Below are 16,493 nucleotides of genomic sequence, written 5' to 3' on the forward strand. Positions count from 1 at the left end.
ATGACAAGAAGTAACAGCTTTATTCTGGTTAAGAGGTCTTGTCTCACTTTGTGAAGAACCTCTTAGCAAGGTTTAAGCACTTTTTCAAAGTAGGTCTTTGCAGAAAAGCTTAGGTGCCAGGAATTGTGGGTTTGAACAGAGGAAAAAACAAATTTCACTGATTTTTCTCCCATATTTTACATCTGCTCCATTTAAGTGGATTTTAAGGGGACAAACAGTTTTATAGATGATTATATTCTTTTATAGGCTGAAGTACTTGTCAGCAGGATCCATGATTTTCTTTCATGCTGGGGAATCAGGTGTGTTTTTGGAAAGTTGGATCATTCTTCAATTGTAGTTATTTCCTCAGTATGACATTTTGTTGGTAGATTTACATACTCTGTCTGAAGAGAAAAAAAATTCTATACCATGCAGTAAGCTACAAGTTGGTATCATTCTGAACTTCAGTTTCAGCAGTATCAAAGGTCTTGGTCAAAAAACAAAAAAAGTATCAAAAAACCAAAGTATTTTGGTCTTTTAATACTGAATAAATTATTGCAAGGCAGGAGAAAACAGTTCTAAGGACAGGGAATGTTTCAATATGTCTGAGCAGTACTAGCTGTTAGCAGGAGGAAGAACAGAAGCTGGTTTAGACACTGGATAACCTTAGCTGAGACAATAGAAGGAATTTATTCAGTTAGTATTGGCTGAATTTTCCATATGTAGGCATTGGCTAGATATGTAGATAAAATATTTTGGTTGCTATCACACATTTTTATTTACATTGGCTAACCTGGAGTTCTAGGAGAGTGCCTGCTGCTAGGAAAGATTGTAGTACTCAGAGAATTTGGAGTTTAAAGTTTTGAGGGAAGATAAATAATTAAAAAAAAAAAAAAAAAAAAAGGAGGTATAGTACTGGTGAGGAAAACAGGTTAAAAAAGCAAGCTTGCTGTCATACTGAGGGTACGTTGCAGAACATCAATCCAGGGTGTTCTGGGCACATTCTTCCTAAGAAAACTGAAGAATGGGTAAAGCACTGCAGGGCTTTGTGGTCATGGTGTTTTGGGCTACTTTACTGCTCTCCAAGGAAAATGCACAAAATATGTGTCATGCAAGTTCTGGGAATATATTTAACTCCAGGCAAGAGGCGATACAACTTGGTAATGGTGAGGAAAGCATATGGGGAGAGAATGACTAGAAAGCCATTGGTCTGTAGTAAGATGAGTAAAATAGAATGGATTAGAGGAGTGCAAGTTGTGTAAGGCACTGAATGATTTGGTTGGGAGGATCTTAAAGCAAATAAAATTGTCAGTTCTTTACCATGAGTGTTTAAGGATGCAGTGCAGAAAGTTAGGTATTTTTAGTAATGAGCCTTTCCAGCGATCTCAGGAAAAGTATTATGTAATAGGAGAAAAGAATGAGAAAATGTGAAAGGTCATTGAGTAAATAGAGGGAAAATGAGGAAATGCAAGCTTTAAAAATGTGTGATTAGCAAAGGATATTACAGGTTTCAAAACAGCTCAAAAATCCATTAGCACTAAATGTTAGGGAGAGTGGTATTCAGTGCAGGAGAGCTTTTGAAAATGTACTTTTTGTACTGTGTTATTATTTCAATAACTTTGAAGAATTGCAGCATTCAATCAGTGTTGAAGGTGCTGAGTTTGGAGAGAAGTAAAATAAAATTAGGATTTAAGAGTAGATCGAACTGTTTAAACATGTCAAAATCATATGAATTATCTTCACAGCACTGGTTGGCAAGGTGAGGGCTTCATTTAACTCTGGCAAGTGCTGCTGCTGCACTGCTCCCTGCACAGAAGTGCCTGTGCCACAGTTTGCAGACCTCATCCACAAAGGCCTCTGGCTCGTAGTGGAGTGATTTGAGTTTGTTTGGTAGTGTATCTGCACAGGAATTTGTAAGCCACTCCAGTTCAGGAAAAGCAAGCAATCAGTATGCAATTTTCCAGAAACCTGCTTGTTACTTTCCTACCTGTTATTACTTAATGTGATGGATTGTGGACTGCTGCTGCTCTGTAGCCTTAGTTCTGGCAGCCTGGTAGGAAGTGAGATACCAGGTATTTATGGCTTAAGGTGTATGAGGAAACCTATCTAACTCATACTCCTACCTGCTTTCTATGAAAGCCAAAGGTGGTAGGACCAAAGACAAATTAATCAGGACAGCAAGCTGGTATATAGTTACCAAAACAGAGTTTTAGTAGTCAGAGATTTGGGGATTCTTTGTAAACAATTGAAGGAAAATATATGTGTCACTTCTGGAATCTTCATTGGAATGTGTGGTGTTGCCCACTGAATTTTAGGCAATTAATGACTGATTTACTGATTTCAAGTATGTCTTTGCTTTAGCCAGCTGAGGGAAAGCATCCCCTCACTATGCAGTCACCATACAAACCACTGCTCAAATGGATGGATTTGACAAGCATGAATGGTTTGAAGCCTGTTTGTCGTGATGTGTGCAGATAGACAGAAGAATTACTTGCTGTTGACAGTGTGCAGGTGTGTAAGATACTGTAAACAGGAAAGGAATAAGGATAAAAAGTAATGGATTTTAGGTGCATTAAACCAAGCTATTAAAAAGGCTTTTTAAAAGTAAGGCTAGATAAACACACAGAATAGGCTGCACAGGGGTGCTACAGTATATTGGTCAAACACAATTCACAGGAAACACTGAAATTGCAAATCCTGTGTAGAAGCAAGAGGAAGTTTAACTGTTAAGTCTTTCCAGCCCTGCTGATTTGCACTAAGTGTGACAGGATTTTTACATGGGTATAGGTCAGGCTTAGGAAATATTCACATTACCATTGATGTTTGAAAATGCTAATGGAAAATGCATCCTCACTTAGGTAATTTTTGAAGTGAGAACAGCAACCTTGTAAAGCTGATACATACAGAAACTACAGGTCTCAGTAAAAGTGAAGACTCTGGTCTTAAAATATGTTTGCAAATATGTCCAGGACAATATTTTGTTTTAGTGTTGGCATAGAGCTTTTCAGGTTTCAAAGCAGCATATCTTGTGTGGCAGAAATTTAGTTTTGGACCAAAAGTTAACACTTATTTTTATAAGTCAGTTCTTCTAGTCTTTGACCTGTTGTGGTTTGTAGTTAACAAATTTGACTGAATTGAAAAGAAATCATACCTGGATATCTTCATCAGTTAATGCATTGAATTTGTCTCTTGGTTGTGGTATGGGAGGAAATATGTTCTTGAAACTGCAGTACCTTTGGGTAGAAAATGGGATTGTGGAGAAATTGAAAATACTGCTAATATAATTTACACAAACATTTTGTGGTGTAATTTAAGGACTTTTTTATTTTCAAGATTGAATATCTATTGCTTTACAAATTAAATGAGAAATAAAATATTTTCAGTGGGGTAACTGGTGGGTAACTATTATTACACTTAGCATTTGGGTTATTAAAATTTATTTTGCTATTAGAGTCACAGTAAATACGTTATTAATAAATTACTTTGAATAAATCACATGACATAACTTTCACCACTGAGTGAGAAGTTTTCTCAAAATAACAATATGTTAATTTGGATTCCCTCTTGTCTGGTACTGTATACAGCCAATGCCTTCAAAGCTACCTGGATGTAAAATGCTTAAAAGTAACAACAAAAAAGCTTTTGTAGGATCTGGTAGAATCAATCGCTCAATAACATCAACATCCTTTCCCCCTTTTCCACTTAGTGATTTTGCATGCCAAAGGGCCATCCACAGCAATCCTTGTGGTAATAGTTCATGACACTGATAATCAGATTATTCAGATTTCAGGTAGGAAAGTAGGAGGTTGGAGGAATGTGTTTCATATAGATAATACTCTGTCAGTAGTGTCTAGAGAAAAAAAAAATTGATTTACCTTTTGAAAAGACAATACAGGAGAAGTGTAATTGAGATTGTTCCAAGTGCAATCAGAAATAAAATCACAAAAATAAAGTAATCTTTCCCTTGACCTGAAATAGCCAAGAGAGAGAAATATTTTAGTATGGTAAAAAGCTGCCTTTGTGACTGTACGATGTAATGAATGTGAATTTCACTACATTTTTTTAATGTACTAAAGGACTTCAACTTGACTTCATTATAGAATTTTGTCCAAAAATGCAGATGGGCTTGATACATTTTAAACCTTTCAAATATCTAAAATTTAGAGAATTAAAGTTTAGAGATTTTTTTTTTTTAAATTCTGGAAAAAGAGAAGAATAAACAGACTTACAGAACAATTAATAGAGCAAAATTAGCGTAAAGGGTGAAAAGAAAGATGCAGGAGGAAGGGGATGATATTCATATAAAAACTTAAGAGAACAGAGAGGCAGCCTCATCACAGCAGACCAAAGTCAAGGGTGGGTGTGTCTCAGTCTGCTTCTGTAGCCCTGGCATCTGAGTAACTGCTGCCTTCACAATCCCCGCTAATCAAAGGCTCTGCTGCCACAGTACCGGAGCTACTCCTCCACACTAATAAAATCCCCCCCGTTCCTTCCTTGTAATTGGGTAAAAATTAATATTTTATTCATTTCCGTGACTGTGAGGAAGAAAGGGAAGCAAACAAGGTAATACTGAAAAAAAAAAAAAAATCATGGTCTTACCAAACTCAATGGGTTTACTCCATTCCCCCCAATTTGAGCTTACGAGACAGTTTTCTCCACGTGCTCTGATTTTCAGAGTGTATATTTTTTTCTTATTGTAATTTTGGAATTCATATCTGTCATTCCTTACCTAAAAGGAAAGTGATCAGACTCTGCATTTCACCTCATAGGCAAATATTAACAAAGTTGGTGGGTAAATTTCCTGATACGGTTTCTATAAAAAAATAATTTGTATGATTTTGTTTAGGTATGTACTATCTTGCCAGCAAAACTGTCTGGTTTTTGAAGGTTAATTTTTTTTAAAGCTTATTTTGTCTTTGATTTCTTTTATTATGCTTTTTGGACATTTTTTTTTTTTTTTTTTGGTGTCCTTGTTTGTGGACCCTAAAGGAATCTAAAAGGCACAAAGCAGAAAGTGGAGAAGTACCCTGTAAACTCCCCTTGCAACCTTCATGGGGATTAAAAAGGTGTGGATGGTGTCTGCCATTGCTAAAAAGATTTCATGTTCTTGAGACAATACAATAACAGATAATTTATATTTGGCCTCATGATACTTTATACATAAAGTCTGGAATCTGTCAAGCTCTTCCAAGGCTTAGAAAACCACTCATTTGTTGAGGGAAGAATGACAGTATTTATCAAATTCCCCAGATTTTGAAGATTGTTGTACTCCCTTTGCCTAGCTGTCCTGAGCTATCAGTGGTATTATTCCAATGAGAAAGAGTGTTTCAGATTTTTAGTAAGCAAAATGTCACATCTGTCAGGAACAAAATCTATTTGTGCAATAGATGGAATGTATGAAGTTTTGTGAAACGCGTGGAAAGTTTTGCCTAACCCATCCAAAAGGGATGTATTAAGTTTACACTTAAAGATATCACAGGAACATATTTTTCTGAATTCTCATTGCTACCTTGATACAAAATCTGTAGTTCTATAAGAGTATTTTCTGTATTGGTATTTATATGCTTAAGTAGGCAAAAGCACAAATTTCTATGTGACAAGAATACTTACACGAGGAAGCTTTTTCTCTTCTTTGGGCTCATCCTGCAAAAGAAAGACAAATCTTTATTTTTATTATTTTTTAATCAAACATTTCTCTATATTTTTCTCATTTTCTTGCTTTTGAAGATAATAAGTTATTTTAAACTGAAAAATCAATCAGATATTATTTTCCAGTCATGTCCCAGAATAACAGCGTTTTATTCAGAGTTTTGTCTTCCTACATTTCCTTTGACAAAAGGAAGGAAACATTAATTATTTGTCAGTAGATGTGAGAAGCTGTATTTACCACTAAGGGTATTTTTATACACACTGTGCATTCTCATCCATATCCAAATTACACAAGCAATCACATCATCCTACAAACAGAGCAGATGTGGAAGCTGTGATTTCACAACAGTGTGTGAAAATTGATGTGAATAGCGAATTTATCCTCCTTCCAGTCAAAGTCTCTGTTAGACTAATCCATGCTCAGGGGCTTTCTGTAAAGAGCTGCTTACACATCCTATGCAATCAGAATTTAATTAAGTGGAATCAAACATTGACCTTGGTCAAAGAACCTGAAAATTTTGAAGAAAAGGATAGGTTCAAAAACGAGTGAACAAATTCAACAGCAGTGACTTCTAGCAATGATCTCAGAAAGCATTGAAAGGCTGAGGTCCTGGAAACATCTCTCACATGTAATATCAGGATAGCCAGCATTATGGAAAAGTCAGAGAGGTATAACTGGAAGGAATGTCTCATTACAGAAAACACACCCACAGCATGTCTTTTACCGTGAAGCAGACTAGCATTTCCTCATCACTCACTGTCAGCTGAGTGCTTTCAGCTTAGGACATGATGGAAGTCCCCAGCCTGTGCTGGGAATGAGCAGGGTGCAAACGAGTTGCTTAAACTTTAGATGTGTAGTGCTGCTTTAGCTGTCTTACCTCTGCTGGCCCCTCCTGGAAGGTGTGGGTTCTAGCTGTCATCTCCATGTCAGTACTGCTGGTACCTTCAGCACCTCAAGGGCTGTGAGGCACCTACTGCTCCACAGCAGGGAGCCCTAATGTGCACACTGACCCTTAGGAGATATTCATGCTCCTGTGCAGATGCCTGCATTAAGGTGTCAGTCTAGGAGATGAATTTCCTTCCCAAATGTAGAAATCTACACTGAATCCCACCCATTCTGACTGTGGCACAGCATTTTACAGGAAACAAGAGTTAACATGTATTTCTTTCAAATAAGTGTTTTGACACTATTGCTATGTTGTGATCTATATCTTTATGTAAAACTTCATAAGTATTTCACACAAGATCTTATTGTCAAATTACACCACCTAGCTGGAAAGCTACATTGCTGCCATTGCATGTACTGCAATTGCTCCTTGTACCAATAGGTATCAAGATAGATACTATTAATGTGTGAAAGATCCAAAATCCACATAATCCAAACAGCCTGCAACTCATTGGTCTTGTGTTTAATAAACAAATGAGATTTAATGATGTGTTGCTTTATTGCAATTTTATATTTATGTTTAACCCTTAGCTGATTTTTCCTGTAGTGGTCTTGTGGCTGAGCAGTTGCTACCATGGTAAGCTTGTGAGCTGCAGAAGCTCATGAGAGGTGGGAAACTGTAGCAGGAGGACACCAAAACTTATGAGAGAAAAATTAACAAGTAAGGAAGTCAGAAATGTACACATTATAGATATGCATGAGCATAGGTATGGTAGCAAACACAAACCAAGAAATTGTTTTTACCTTATTTTGTATGCTAATTTCATACTGAAAACACTTTGTGTTTTCCACATGACTTGTAAGGGGTGGATGCCATGTAATTATGCAACCTGTTGGATCTCTGGTACAATGGGCAGTGACATTTAATGGAGCAGTGAGTATTTCTGGGGAAAAAAATTGAATAATTAATATAGGCATGGTCAGTAAACAGCTACAACTCATGCCTTCACAGCAAAATGCATGTGAAGGTGAGGCAGCTGATGTACAACTGTGTGCTGCTGGTGCTAACTGAAGTTATCTGGTAAATAGCAGTAAAACTCCTTTCCAAAACTTGAGAATATATCACTGCAGTTTTTGGACATCTGAAGTAAATGAAGTTCATGTAAAGAAAAGGTATGAGAGATTCAGTATAATCCAGTAGTGAAATCAGCAGAGTGCCATTTTCTTCTACATCTGTTTTCCAACCTCACATTGACAATGCAAGTTTCCATAGGAAAAGGGAAGGACGTTTTGGTATATGTGGTCTTATTCATGATGCATTCAAGGCATCTGAATTGGAGTGCCTATAATTGATTCAGTGTGACCTGATTTCCCTTGGGGCTTAAAGTCACACCTAAAGTCTCACAGAGGTACCCACATATTTAACTAACGCCATCCTCATTTGGAAGCTGAAGCCTCACTCTGGTTTTAGGACATGTAGCTCTTGTGGCTCTCAGAGAGGTGTGAGATTAAGGAATGGTAAAACAATCCCTTAAGAAAGGTGGCCTTGAAAATCTGGCCATTGTGTTTTGTTACTTGGAATCCATGACTATGTCCATGCCTCTTGTCTCAGCAGTTTTTTCAGGCTGCCTCTGCTTGTTTTAGCCAAGTTTTGGAGCTGTAATCTGTCAACTGTTGGAAACAAAGTCTGCCCTGCAGTGCAGGATCCAGCAACAGCTACAGACTTTATTTTAATACGCTTTTCAAGAAAAATTCCCCACTTCCTTATTTTGTAAAACAGTAATAAAATAAAATGTTCAATTACTTACCAATTTTATATAGGTCAATGTACTCATCATAGAACTGGATCAGGGAGTCTTTGCTAGACCCATTCACCAAGAAGTAAGCTTTTTCAATCCCTATGCTCACATTTTGGAAGATACATCCCATATTTCTGCAATTTTCATCTTTAATGTAAAGCTCACATTCCCTCTCCTCTTCATCACTGCGTACAGCAAAGTATTTTAGTTAAACATGGGCACTGTGATGTACTGAATGAGAATTCAGAATTCCCTGGACCAAAGAGATCTACTTACCTTGACTTCTGCCAGAAGAGAAAATACTGTGTGTCTGCTGGAGCATCCCTTCCTGCCTGCCACGTGCAGTTCATCAGGAAGATGTTATAAATCACACAGGAGAAGTTTTCAATGGCTGACCCATTCATGCCTGCAAACACAGGAATATCCACGATAAGGAAAAATCATGTGACTCTTCCAAGCTGGAGGATCATGGCACACGCTTAGGTATGTTAGATACCTGCAAACCCAGCTAGTTATTGCTTGGGTTAGGAATGACAACTGAAAGAAAACTTTACTGTCACTCCACTGTCTCTGAGCTGTGAAACCTGTCAGTGCAACATTCCACAAGTAAAGGAAGGCACATTGCCTTTTAATACCATCCATGCTGCTGCAGAGAGAAGTATTTCTCCTTTTGCAATTAATGCCCAGGAAACCACTTCTGACATGTTTACACAGAGGATTAAAAGAGCTGAGATTTTCAGAAGTAAGGTTGGACTTTTTCCTTCTCTCTAATCAAGAAGGCTCGTCCTTAGATCTTTCCACTTTCATATGAGTGACAGTGACTTGTTCTTTTGCTTTTCTGGATCACATTGAAATGGGAACCTCGTTTCTTTTGAAGGTCCCTCATGGTTGTGCAGGCATGCTCAGCCTTTTCCTATCTTCTCCTTCTACCAGTTTTCTGCTTCTTTCTGTGATATGTCCTAAATTCAGTGAAGGCATGGAGGCTTCCTCTGCTACTGACTCCAGCCCTCTCCAGTGCCCGGTAAAGTGGGTAGCCTTATGGAAGAACAGGGGAATCCTCTGGGGAAGCAGCACACTTGGAAAGTAGGGCCAGCTGGGGAGGCACACTGAAATTTTATGTGACCTGTCTTGTATTTTGAGGGTCACCATGAATGTTTGTGCTGGCAAGTCTACAGGAAGAGAAGAGCAGTGAGCATTTTCTCTGCTCAGACATGAGAAAGCTGCTAATCCATCACCTCTGTCATGTCTAAAATACCCCAGTTACACACAGCTGCTGCACCACTGGTGGCTGGAGAATTTTAGTGGAGAACTCTGAGCTGATAAGGAAGGGAAAAATGGGTCACAAAAACTCATCAACAGCCCAGTAGAAAGGCATTCAATAAAAAAGTACTAAAAATCTTAATTTGTAACAGCCAGAAGAGTTATTTGAGTCCAACCTTAAACCACTGTAATTTATTAGCATTTTGGAGCCTTAGTATAAAAGAGAATAATGCGTTTATGGATACATTTGTTTTAATACATCTCTTGCAGAATGATGGAGACATTTATTACAGAGCAAATAATTTTAACAGATATGAAAAAAAAAGCTTTTAATAGAAAATATAGTTACCTACTATGTAAGTAACTGTTTTCTGAGGCAATGTTTACCTTTAAAAGATTGGAAATGCATAAAACCTTAGCCAGACCGTATACATTACCTCCAGGGAGAAAGTTGCATTGTTTTGAGAAGTTTGTGTTTGGCACTTCAATGATAAAGGTTAGCCCTTTGTGCCGAGGCATGTGTAGTTCTGCTGGAAAGCTGCATAGTGGACTATCCACCTGAAAAGAGAACATGTTGATATTTTATTTCCCTGCTTTTCCTCTTCTGGTGTCAGATGAGGCTGGCTATGGAAGTGCAACTCAGGAATGCAATTCTATACATATGTATGGTTTTGGCTCAAGAGCTATCTCTCTCCTTTAGCACTCAAGGGTGATATAGAATGGAACTGAGGGATCAAAAACATAACTACACATAAAGCTTTGCAGCTCAGGAGTTCCATGCTACACTAGTGCACAGCTATTTTAGGAGACTAATAGTAGCCCAGTGGCATAACAGAAGATGGCAAATACATAGGGGAGTCACAAAGAAATTTAATCAAAGGAGTAAGCAAAATAAAAATCCTCATCTGACCTGCCCAGGGGTTAAAAAGTGTCTATGGTGTTATACATATAATCATCAATAAAGATGTGATGCATTTTGTACTGTGTATTTTTAGGCCACCTGCTTTGCTAGGCTAAATAAGGCATCTCTCTTTGTCAAGCTTCCCATTTTCCTCTTTGGATAAAGTGGGTTTATAACATAGCCTGTGCTACAGGCATGATCCAGTTTACTGGGAAACAAGTGAAGAACTTAACATAACCATAATCCATGGCAGTGTTTCTGGGATTTTTTTTTTTTTTTTTTTTTTTTTTTTTTTGTGGGGGGGGTCTCTTGCTATGAATCTTTAAAGTCTCTGGAAGTCTCACTTAAACTCGCAGGTCCTTTCTTTTTTTCAGCAGCTACATCCCTACTCATGACTCAATATAGCTGCAGTTCAGGCTATCACTTTCTTTCTGCTTTGGTGTCAGAACTTCAATTCTTTAGTATGCATTGGGTGCTCATCTCACAGTAAATGCCCCTAAGAGATCAAGCTGTAGACTGCAAACAGCCACATGTCAGATGTTCTCTGCGACATTCATTTTTTTTCCAAGTAAGTGAAATTGAGAAAAGGTACGATTATTTATCTCAATGAATAGCAAGTTCACCTCTGTGTCTATATATTCCATGTCTCTGTCCATGATGATACATTTGTACTCAGAGAAATTCCTGCTGCTCTCCCAGGACAGTTCCGTTTTTCTCCAGTCCACATTCACATTTGTTATAGGTGATTCCTGTGCGTCTGCTGAAAGTGTTGCAGCATGAGTTCAGTAAGGATATGCTATTGCTTTTGTTGAACACAGAGGATGGTATCTGTCAGGCTTAAGATAGCAATTGCCAGTTTAATTGCAAGTATCTCTGATAAATGAAGAGTTAAACCTTGTTTCTCAGATTATATCTGCAAAAACATACTTACACTCCATACACTGGATGTCAGCATGCAAGGGATGAAATAGCATCATGTACCACAAAATCATACAAATGGGTCCAAGAGTATCAAACACATTTCCTTCTCTGGAAAGAGATAATGAAACCTTCAGAAAGAAAAATGAAAGTATAAAAAAAAATTAAACGAAAATCATGTTGAAGTATATTTTGGTTTTGCAAAACTTAATTTAAAAAAAATATTCTTTAGAAAAGCCAAGCAGAGGATGTGCTTCATGCATCTCTTCTTTGAACTGAGTAGCCACGATACTGCCTATAACAAAGTAGTTTGAGATAAAGAAGCCACAGACTCTCATGGTGATAAATACACTGACTGTATTCAGTGCAGAGACCATGACTGAGAATTACTTTTTCCCACACATCTATACTAACTGTACCATCAGAAAGTCAGGTTTTCTTGCTTTCTGACCCTGTGAACATCACAATGCTGTGCTTTGTATTAGCAGCTAGGATGGTGTTGATAACACACCAGTGTTTTGGCTGTTGCTGAGCAGTGCTGGCACAGCACCAGGGTTGTCGCTCCAACCTCCTCCCACCAACACTGCAGAGGCCAGTGGGATGAGGGTGAGCCAGAGGCTGGGAGGGAACATGGCCAGGACAGCTGACCCCAGCTGATAGGGATATCCCATATCATATGGCATCGTGTTCAGCAATAAAACCTGGGAGAAAGAAGGATTTGGATGGGATGAGGCATTTCTTGTCCAGACATTTGACTTCCAAAGCAACTGCTATATGTACTGTGGCCCCCTGTCTCAGGGAGTGGCTGAATATTTTCTGCTGAGGGGAAGTAGAGAATAAGGAAGAGGGGGAGTAAGAGAGCAGCTTGGTGGGCAGCTGGTGGCCAGCCAAGGTCAGGGCACCACAGTATTTCTTCCTGTTTGCTATCACAAATGGGTCTCCACTTTTCAAACTACCTAACTCCCAAAAGTCTTAGAGGTTTGCATCCATACAGAATAGTCTACTTCAAATTTTATCTTGCTTCAGTGTCAGAAACCAAGGAGTCAGATGTTCCAGATCACTGTAAGCAATTTAAATTACTAAGGAAGTGTGAGCACCTGCAAAGGGCGACTCCACGTTCATTCATGTGGTATGGTGGACTGAGCAAAGCTAGTCAAACACTGGCATCAGCTCTTGTCATATATTTCTCATCCTATGTACAATTTTCCTTTTCTCCAAGAAGGTTAAAACTCTTTAGAAAAGATTTCTCTATTCCCAGCTTTTTTTTTTTTTTCCTACTTGATGAGGCAACTCTGGTTAAATTTTCACTTGCTTTAGCATTATCTAGCAGTGCAACTTCATAGTAGCAATTTTATTGATTACAGATAATAATAAGGATAATTCTAAAACTGAATTAAATTCTTAAAAAGTCATGAAAAAGAGAAACATAGTAATATTTTGTTACTAATCAGCTCTTCTATATTAATTTTTATAGTCATCTCAGAATGCTGATTTCAAACTGACTCCACTTGTGGTGAAAGCAAAAACCTACCACGATGTTGAAAGCAAGTAATTCTGTAGTCTTGAATATTTTCAGAAGTCATGTAACATTTCCTGGAAATTGGCTTGGACATGTCCATCACGTCCCCAGGATTCAAGCTAGGCCAGTATACCACGCTGAGGATGCAACAGAGACAGACTCTTCACTGTAACCTGCTTATCTCTTGCAGCATCCATATTTGTAGATCATCAAACTACAGTAAGGATGTGGCCAAGGCTGCTGGGAAGTGATACTGAAGAATCTCAAGTACAAACAGTATGGAGGACTGGCCCTGAAATTCTCTGTGAGATATTGTCTCAATAGTTATTTCCACTTTCCCATGCTCTCAGGGACTTCCTCAGTAATGCACATGAGAACCTGAAGACCTGTTGTCCTTCTAGTCAGCCTCTTAATCATATTTTTCTCCATTTTGGCCCTTCTGTTCAGTTACTCAACAGTTTCCCCTTCCTTGCCTCATCTTATATTGCTTTTCTAGGCATTTGTTTTCCTATTCTTTGCAACTGTCTGCTCACCTTTCCTTTATTTTATTTGTTTAATTTTTCTTGAGATCTCCCTCTCCCTGTTCTGATTACTCCTGCTCTTTCAAAACCTCCCTCAGGTTTCCTACACATGACTGTAGCCTGATGCTGCAAGTACCCTTCATGCTTTCTCAAGGAAATGCTCATCTGGGATATTGCCGTAGTAATCATCCACAGCCCTGTCTGCTTAGAGAAATGTTTGCTGACATCATTGTCTCCACACCCTGGACATTTCACTTGACATGCAGTGGGAATAGCAGGGCATGTAAGCATTCACTTTCCTCATAAGAAATGACCATTCCAGCTGAATGCCCTAACACATAGCCAGGTTCTCTGTTTTTTCTCTGCCTGCAGAGAGGATGAGTGATGTAGGAGCTGTGGTGAGCCCTAAGCCATTCAGCTGAGCAATCCAGACCTTCTGTACGGTGGCCAAGTGGCTCCAGCATCGTATTGGCAGGAATTTTCTGTCTCCAGGACCTCCACTCTCTCCCAGACTGGTCTTCTTCTGACAGGTGTGGTAAAATTCTCTTTGGTCTAAAGTCACCTCAAGTATTGAGGGTATCAGAAAGAGCACTCATGTCAAAGTGATTGTGAGTGATATTTGGAGGATCAGACTAGAAGAACCATACATATTCTGCTGTAAGCAGTATTTCCTCATATTTCATCAAAATAGAACTTATTAGCATGAAATGCCCAAATGGGATGATTTTTTTTCTGCCTTGCTTCTTTCCTCTTTCTCCCCTAGCCAGCCTCAGAAGCATGTGTCTATCCTGCTACACAGGGGAGGGCCCTGGGGGGTACTCAAGCACCTGGTTTCCAGACCCCTCAACTCTTAGCTCACTCCCTAGCTCTCTCCAGGGCAGTTTGTTATAAACTCAATCTATCCACCTTATCAATGTGTCAGAAGTAAAATACTATCAGGTAACCTGTAGTGGTTTCTACAGAAAGCATGCACTAAATACTGAGTTAAACACTATCAGTTCTTACCCTCTTAGTCTATTGTCTTTGCTCTTAGGTTGTGAGTGCAGGATGGTACCAGAAAATGTCAGCTGAGACCAGTGACTTATTTGCTTCAATGTCTCCAGGAAAATTACTCTTGTCCATGACACACTTCCAGAAAGGAAACTTTGTATTTTACTCATAGGGTAATGTGAGGATAAACCGATACATTGCTGAAATATGGAGAACATAGTACACGGGCTAAGCCTTCCTGGAAGCATGAAATAGGAATAAAAACCATACAGTGCGTACCAAGCAATGAAATATTATTATCAAATTGCTGCCTAAATACAATTATGTCAGTTTTTAGGTCAGTATTCTGATTCCTGTAGACGATACAAAACTGGGACAAGTGGGTGGTATGGGTATATTTTTGCTTCAGAGGGACCTGGAGAAGATGGAGAAATGGGATGACAAGAATCTTTTGGAATTCAGCAAAGGAAGGTGCTGAGTCCTGTGCTTGGGGAGGAACAACCCCTGGCACCAGCAGAGGCTGAGATCTACCTGGAAAGCATTTTACAAAGGGCAGAGGCTGACCACGGGCCAAAAACGTGCCCTTGCAGAACAGAAGATCAAGGCCACCCTGGGCTGCATGAGACACAGTGCTGCCAGCAGGTCAAGGGAGATGTTCCTGGAGTGCTGGCTCTTGTTCTGGACCCCCAGCAGAAGAAAGATATGGAGCTACTGGAGGCAGTCCAGCAAAAAGGCTCTAGTATATGAGAAGAGGCTGAGAAATCTGGGATTGTTCATCCCAGAGAGATGAAGGCTCAGCGGGATGTTATCCCAGCTGTGGGGAATGAGAAAGAGCCAGGCTCTGCTCAGTGGTGACAACTGACTGGACAAGAAGCAAAGGGCAAAAACTGAAATAATGGAAATTCAATTTAAACACAAGAAAACATCCTTTACTCTGAGGTAGTCAAACACTTCAACAGGCTTTCCAGGAAAGCTTTGAAGTCTCCAGTGCTGGAGATACTGACTGGACAAAGCCCTGAGCAACCCGCTGTAGCTGACCCTGCTCTAAGCAAAACAATTTCCAGAAGTTCCTTCCAGCCTCAACTATCCCATGATTTTGTGATCTCCCTTTTCCCCCCGCTGAGAAATATTTCTAGTTAGAGTAATTTATAGAAAGGGTACAGAAAATAGCATTTCTTTCAGTTATTGAAAAACAGATGTCAGATAAAAAATGTCAAATAGTGCAATAGATATAATAGAAATTTCATAGTCTTCCTTGGATCTTGCAGAAATCTTTAGATATATACACATTTCTACTTTTAATCAAACAGGTAAAAGAATCCTCAAAATGTTCTCTATAATTCCTTAAACTCAAAGGGCACTAATCCAGGTTTTGTACATGGGCAAATATGACTGTACCTAACTTAATCCCTGGAAAATATTTTTATCCTGCAAAAAAATCTTTTGTGGCACAAAAAAATCAACACACAACGTAGAGAGACATACCTGCTCTTGAAAAACTCTCCTCATTTATCTTCTTTGATTTTGGTTCACAGCAACAAGGACGCTTTAACGTGTAGTTGTAGTCAAACGCAGAAAACTGTAAAAGTTTTGCTCTGCCAGTTAGCTTTGTTTTACTGCATGGCAGTATTAAGTAACAAATGCTGCAAGTTCGAAAGCTTCCCTTATCATTTCCCTTACTGCTTTTGAGCTTCCTTAAATTTCCTGATTGGCAGATGTTAACAACTTCACATGAAGAGATCATGCAACTAACTCTTCCTTCCTGTTATGTCAGATGAACTAAGCATTAATAGTCACAATATACAAACATATTACCCAAAAACACATAAATACTCAGTAGGGTCACAGTATGTCAACATGCTCATAGAAATACCACTTCTATAAATAAACAGATTTTCATAAATAATATGTTCTGCAAATAACAGCAGTGTTGTGTGACTAGTCCATGTTTAAAGAGACTGCCTGTCTATATTGGTTATGGCACCTGCACAAGTCCAGGTTCTCCTTTGAGGAAGATCAGTCCTTAGCAGGTATATACAAACAGCCAAGAAAGTTCTAGTTTGCATATTTG

General features: G+C 38.8%; 1 protein-coding gene across 8 annotated transcripts; it reads right to left on the reverse strand.

The window, feature by feature from the left end:
• Positions 1-16,273, reverse strand: LOC137469659 (granulocyte-macrophage colony-stimulating factor receptor subunit alpha-like). Of its 8 annotated transcripts, none has more exons than XM_068182624.1 (12): positions 15,908-16,073; positions 11,406-11,523; positions 11,098-11,231; positions 10,011-10,131; positions 8,590-8,719; positions 8,323-8,498; positions 7,319-7,458; positions 5,590-5,622; positions 4,579-4,708; positions 3,855-3,948; positions 3,131-3,212; positions 1-383 (listed from the first exon to the last, which is right to left on the reverse strand). In XM_068182624.1, exons 1-12 carry the CDS (start codon positions 15,929-15,931, stop codon positions 321-323), a joined length of 1,245 nt encoding a protein of 414 aa, XP_068038725.1. In that variant the 5' UTR covers positions 15,932-16,073; the 3' UTR covers positions 1-320. The 8 variants fall into 8 exon arrangements, with proteins under 8 accessions (XP_068038725.1, XP_068038724.1, XP_068038728.1 ...); XM_068182623.1 differs by having other exon boundaries at positions 11,098-11,234; XM_068182627.1 differs by having other exon boundaries at positions 11,098-11,234; positions 11,406-11,503; positions 15,908-16,008.
• Positions 16,274-16,493: the final 220 nt, after the last annotated feature.

This window comes from Anomalospiza imberbis, chromosome 2 (assembly GCF_031753505.1).
Source record: "Anomalospiza imberbis isolate Cuckoo-Finch-1a 21T00152 chromosome 2, ASM3175350v1, whole genome shotgun sequence".
In the NCBI taxonomy this organism is placed as follows: Eukaryota; Metazoa; Chordata; class Aves; order Passeriformes; family Viduidae; genus Anomalospiza; species Anomalospiza imberbis.

Bases quoted from the DNA above. Each gene is read 5' to 3' on its own strand.
- LOC137469659 (XM_068182620.1), bottom strand. From the start codon at position 16,166: ATGATCTCTTCATGTGAAGTTGTTAACATCTGCCAATCAGGAAATTTA. The intron at 8,720-10,010 runs GTAATGTATACG...CTGTGTTTGCAG, and splicing joins ATGCAACTTTCTCCCTGGAG to GCATGAATGGGTCAGCCATT. The intron at 4,709-5,589 runs GTAAGTATTCTT...CTTTCCTTTTAG, and splicing joins AAGAGAAAAAGCTTCCTCGT to GTAAGGAATGACAGATATGA.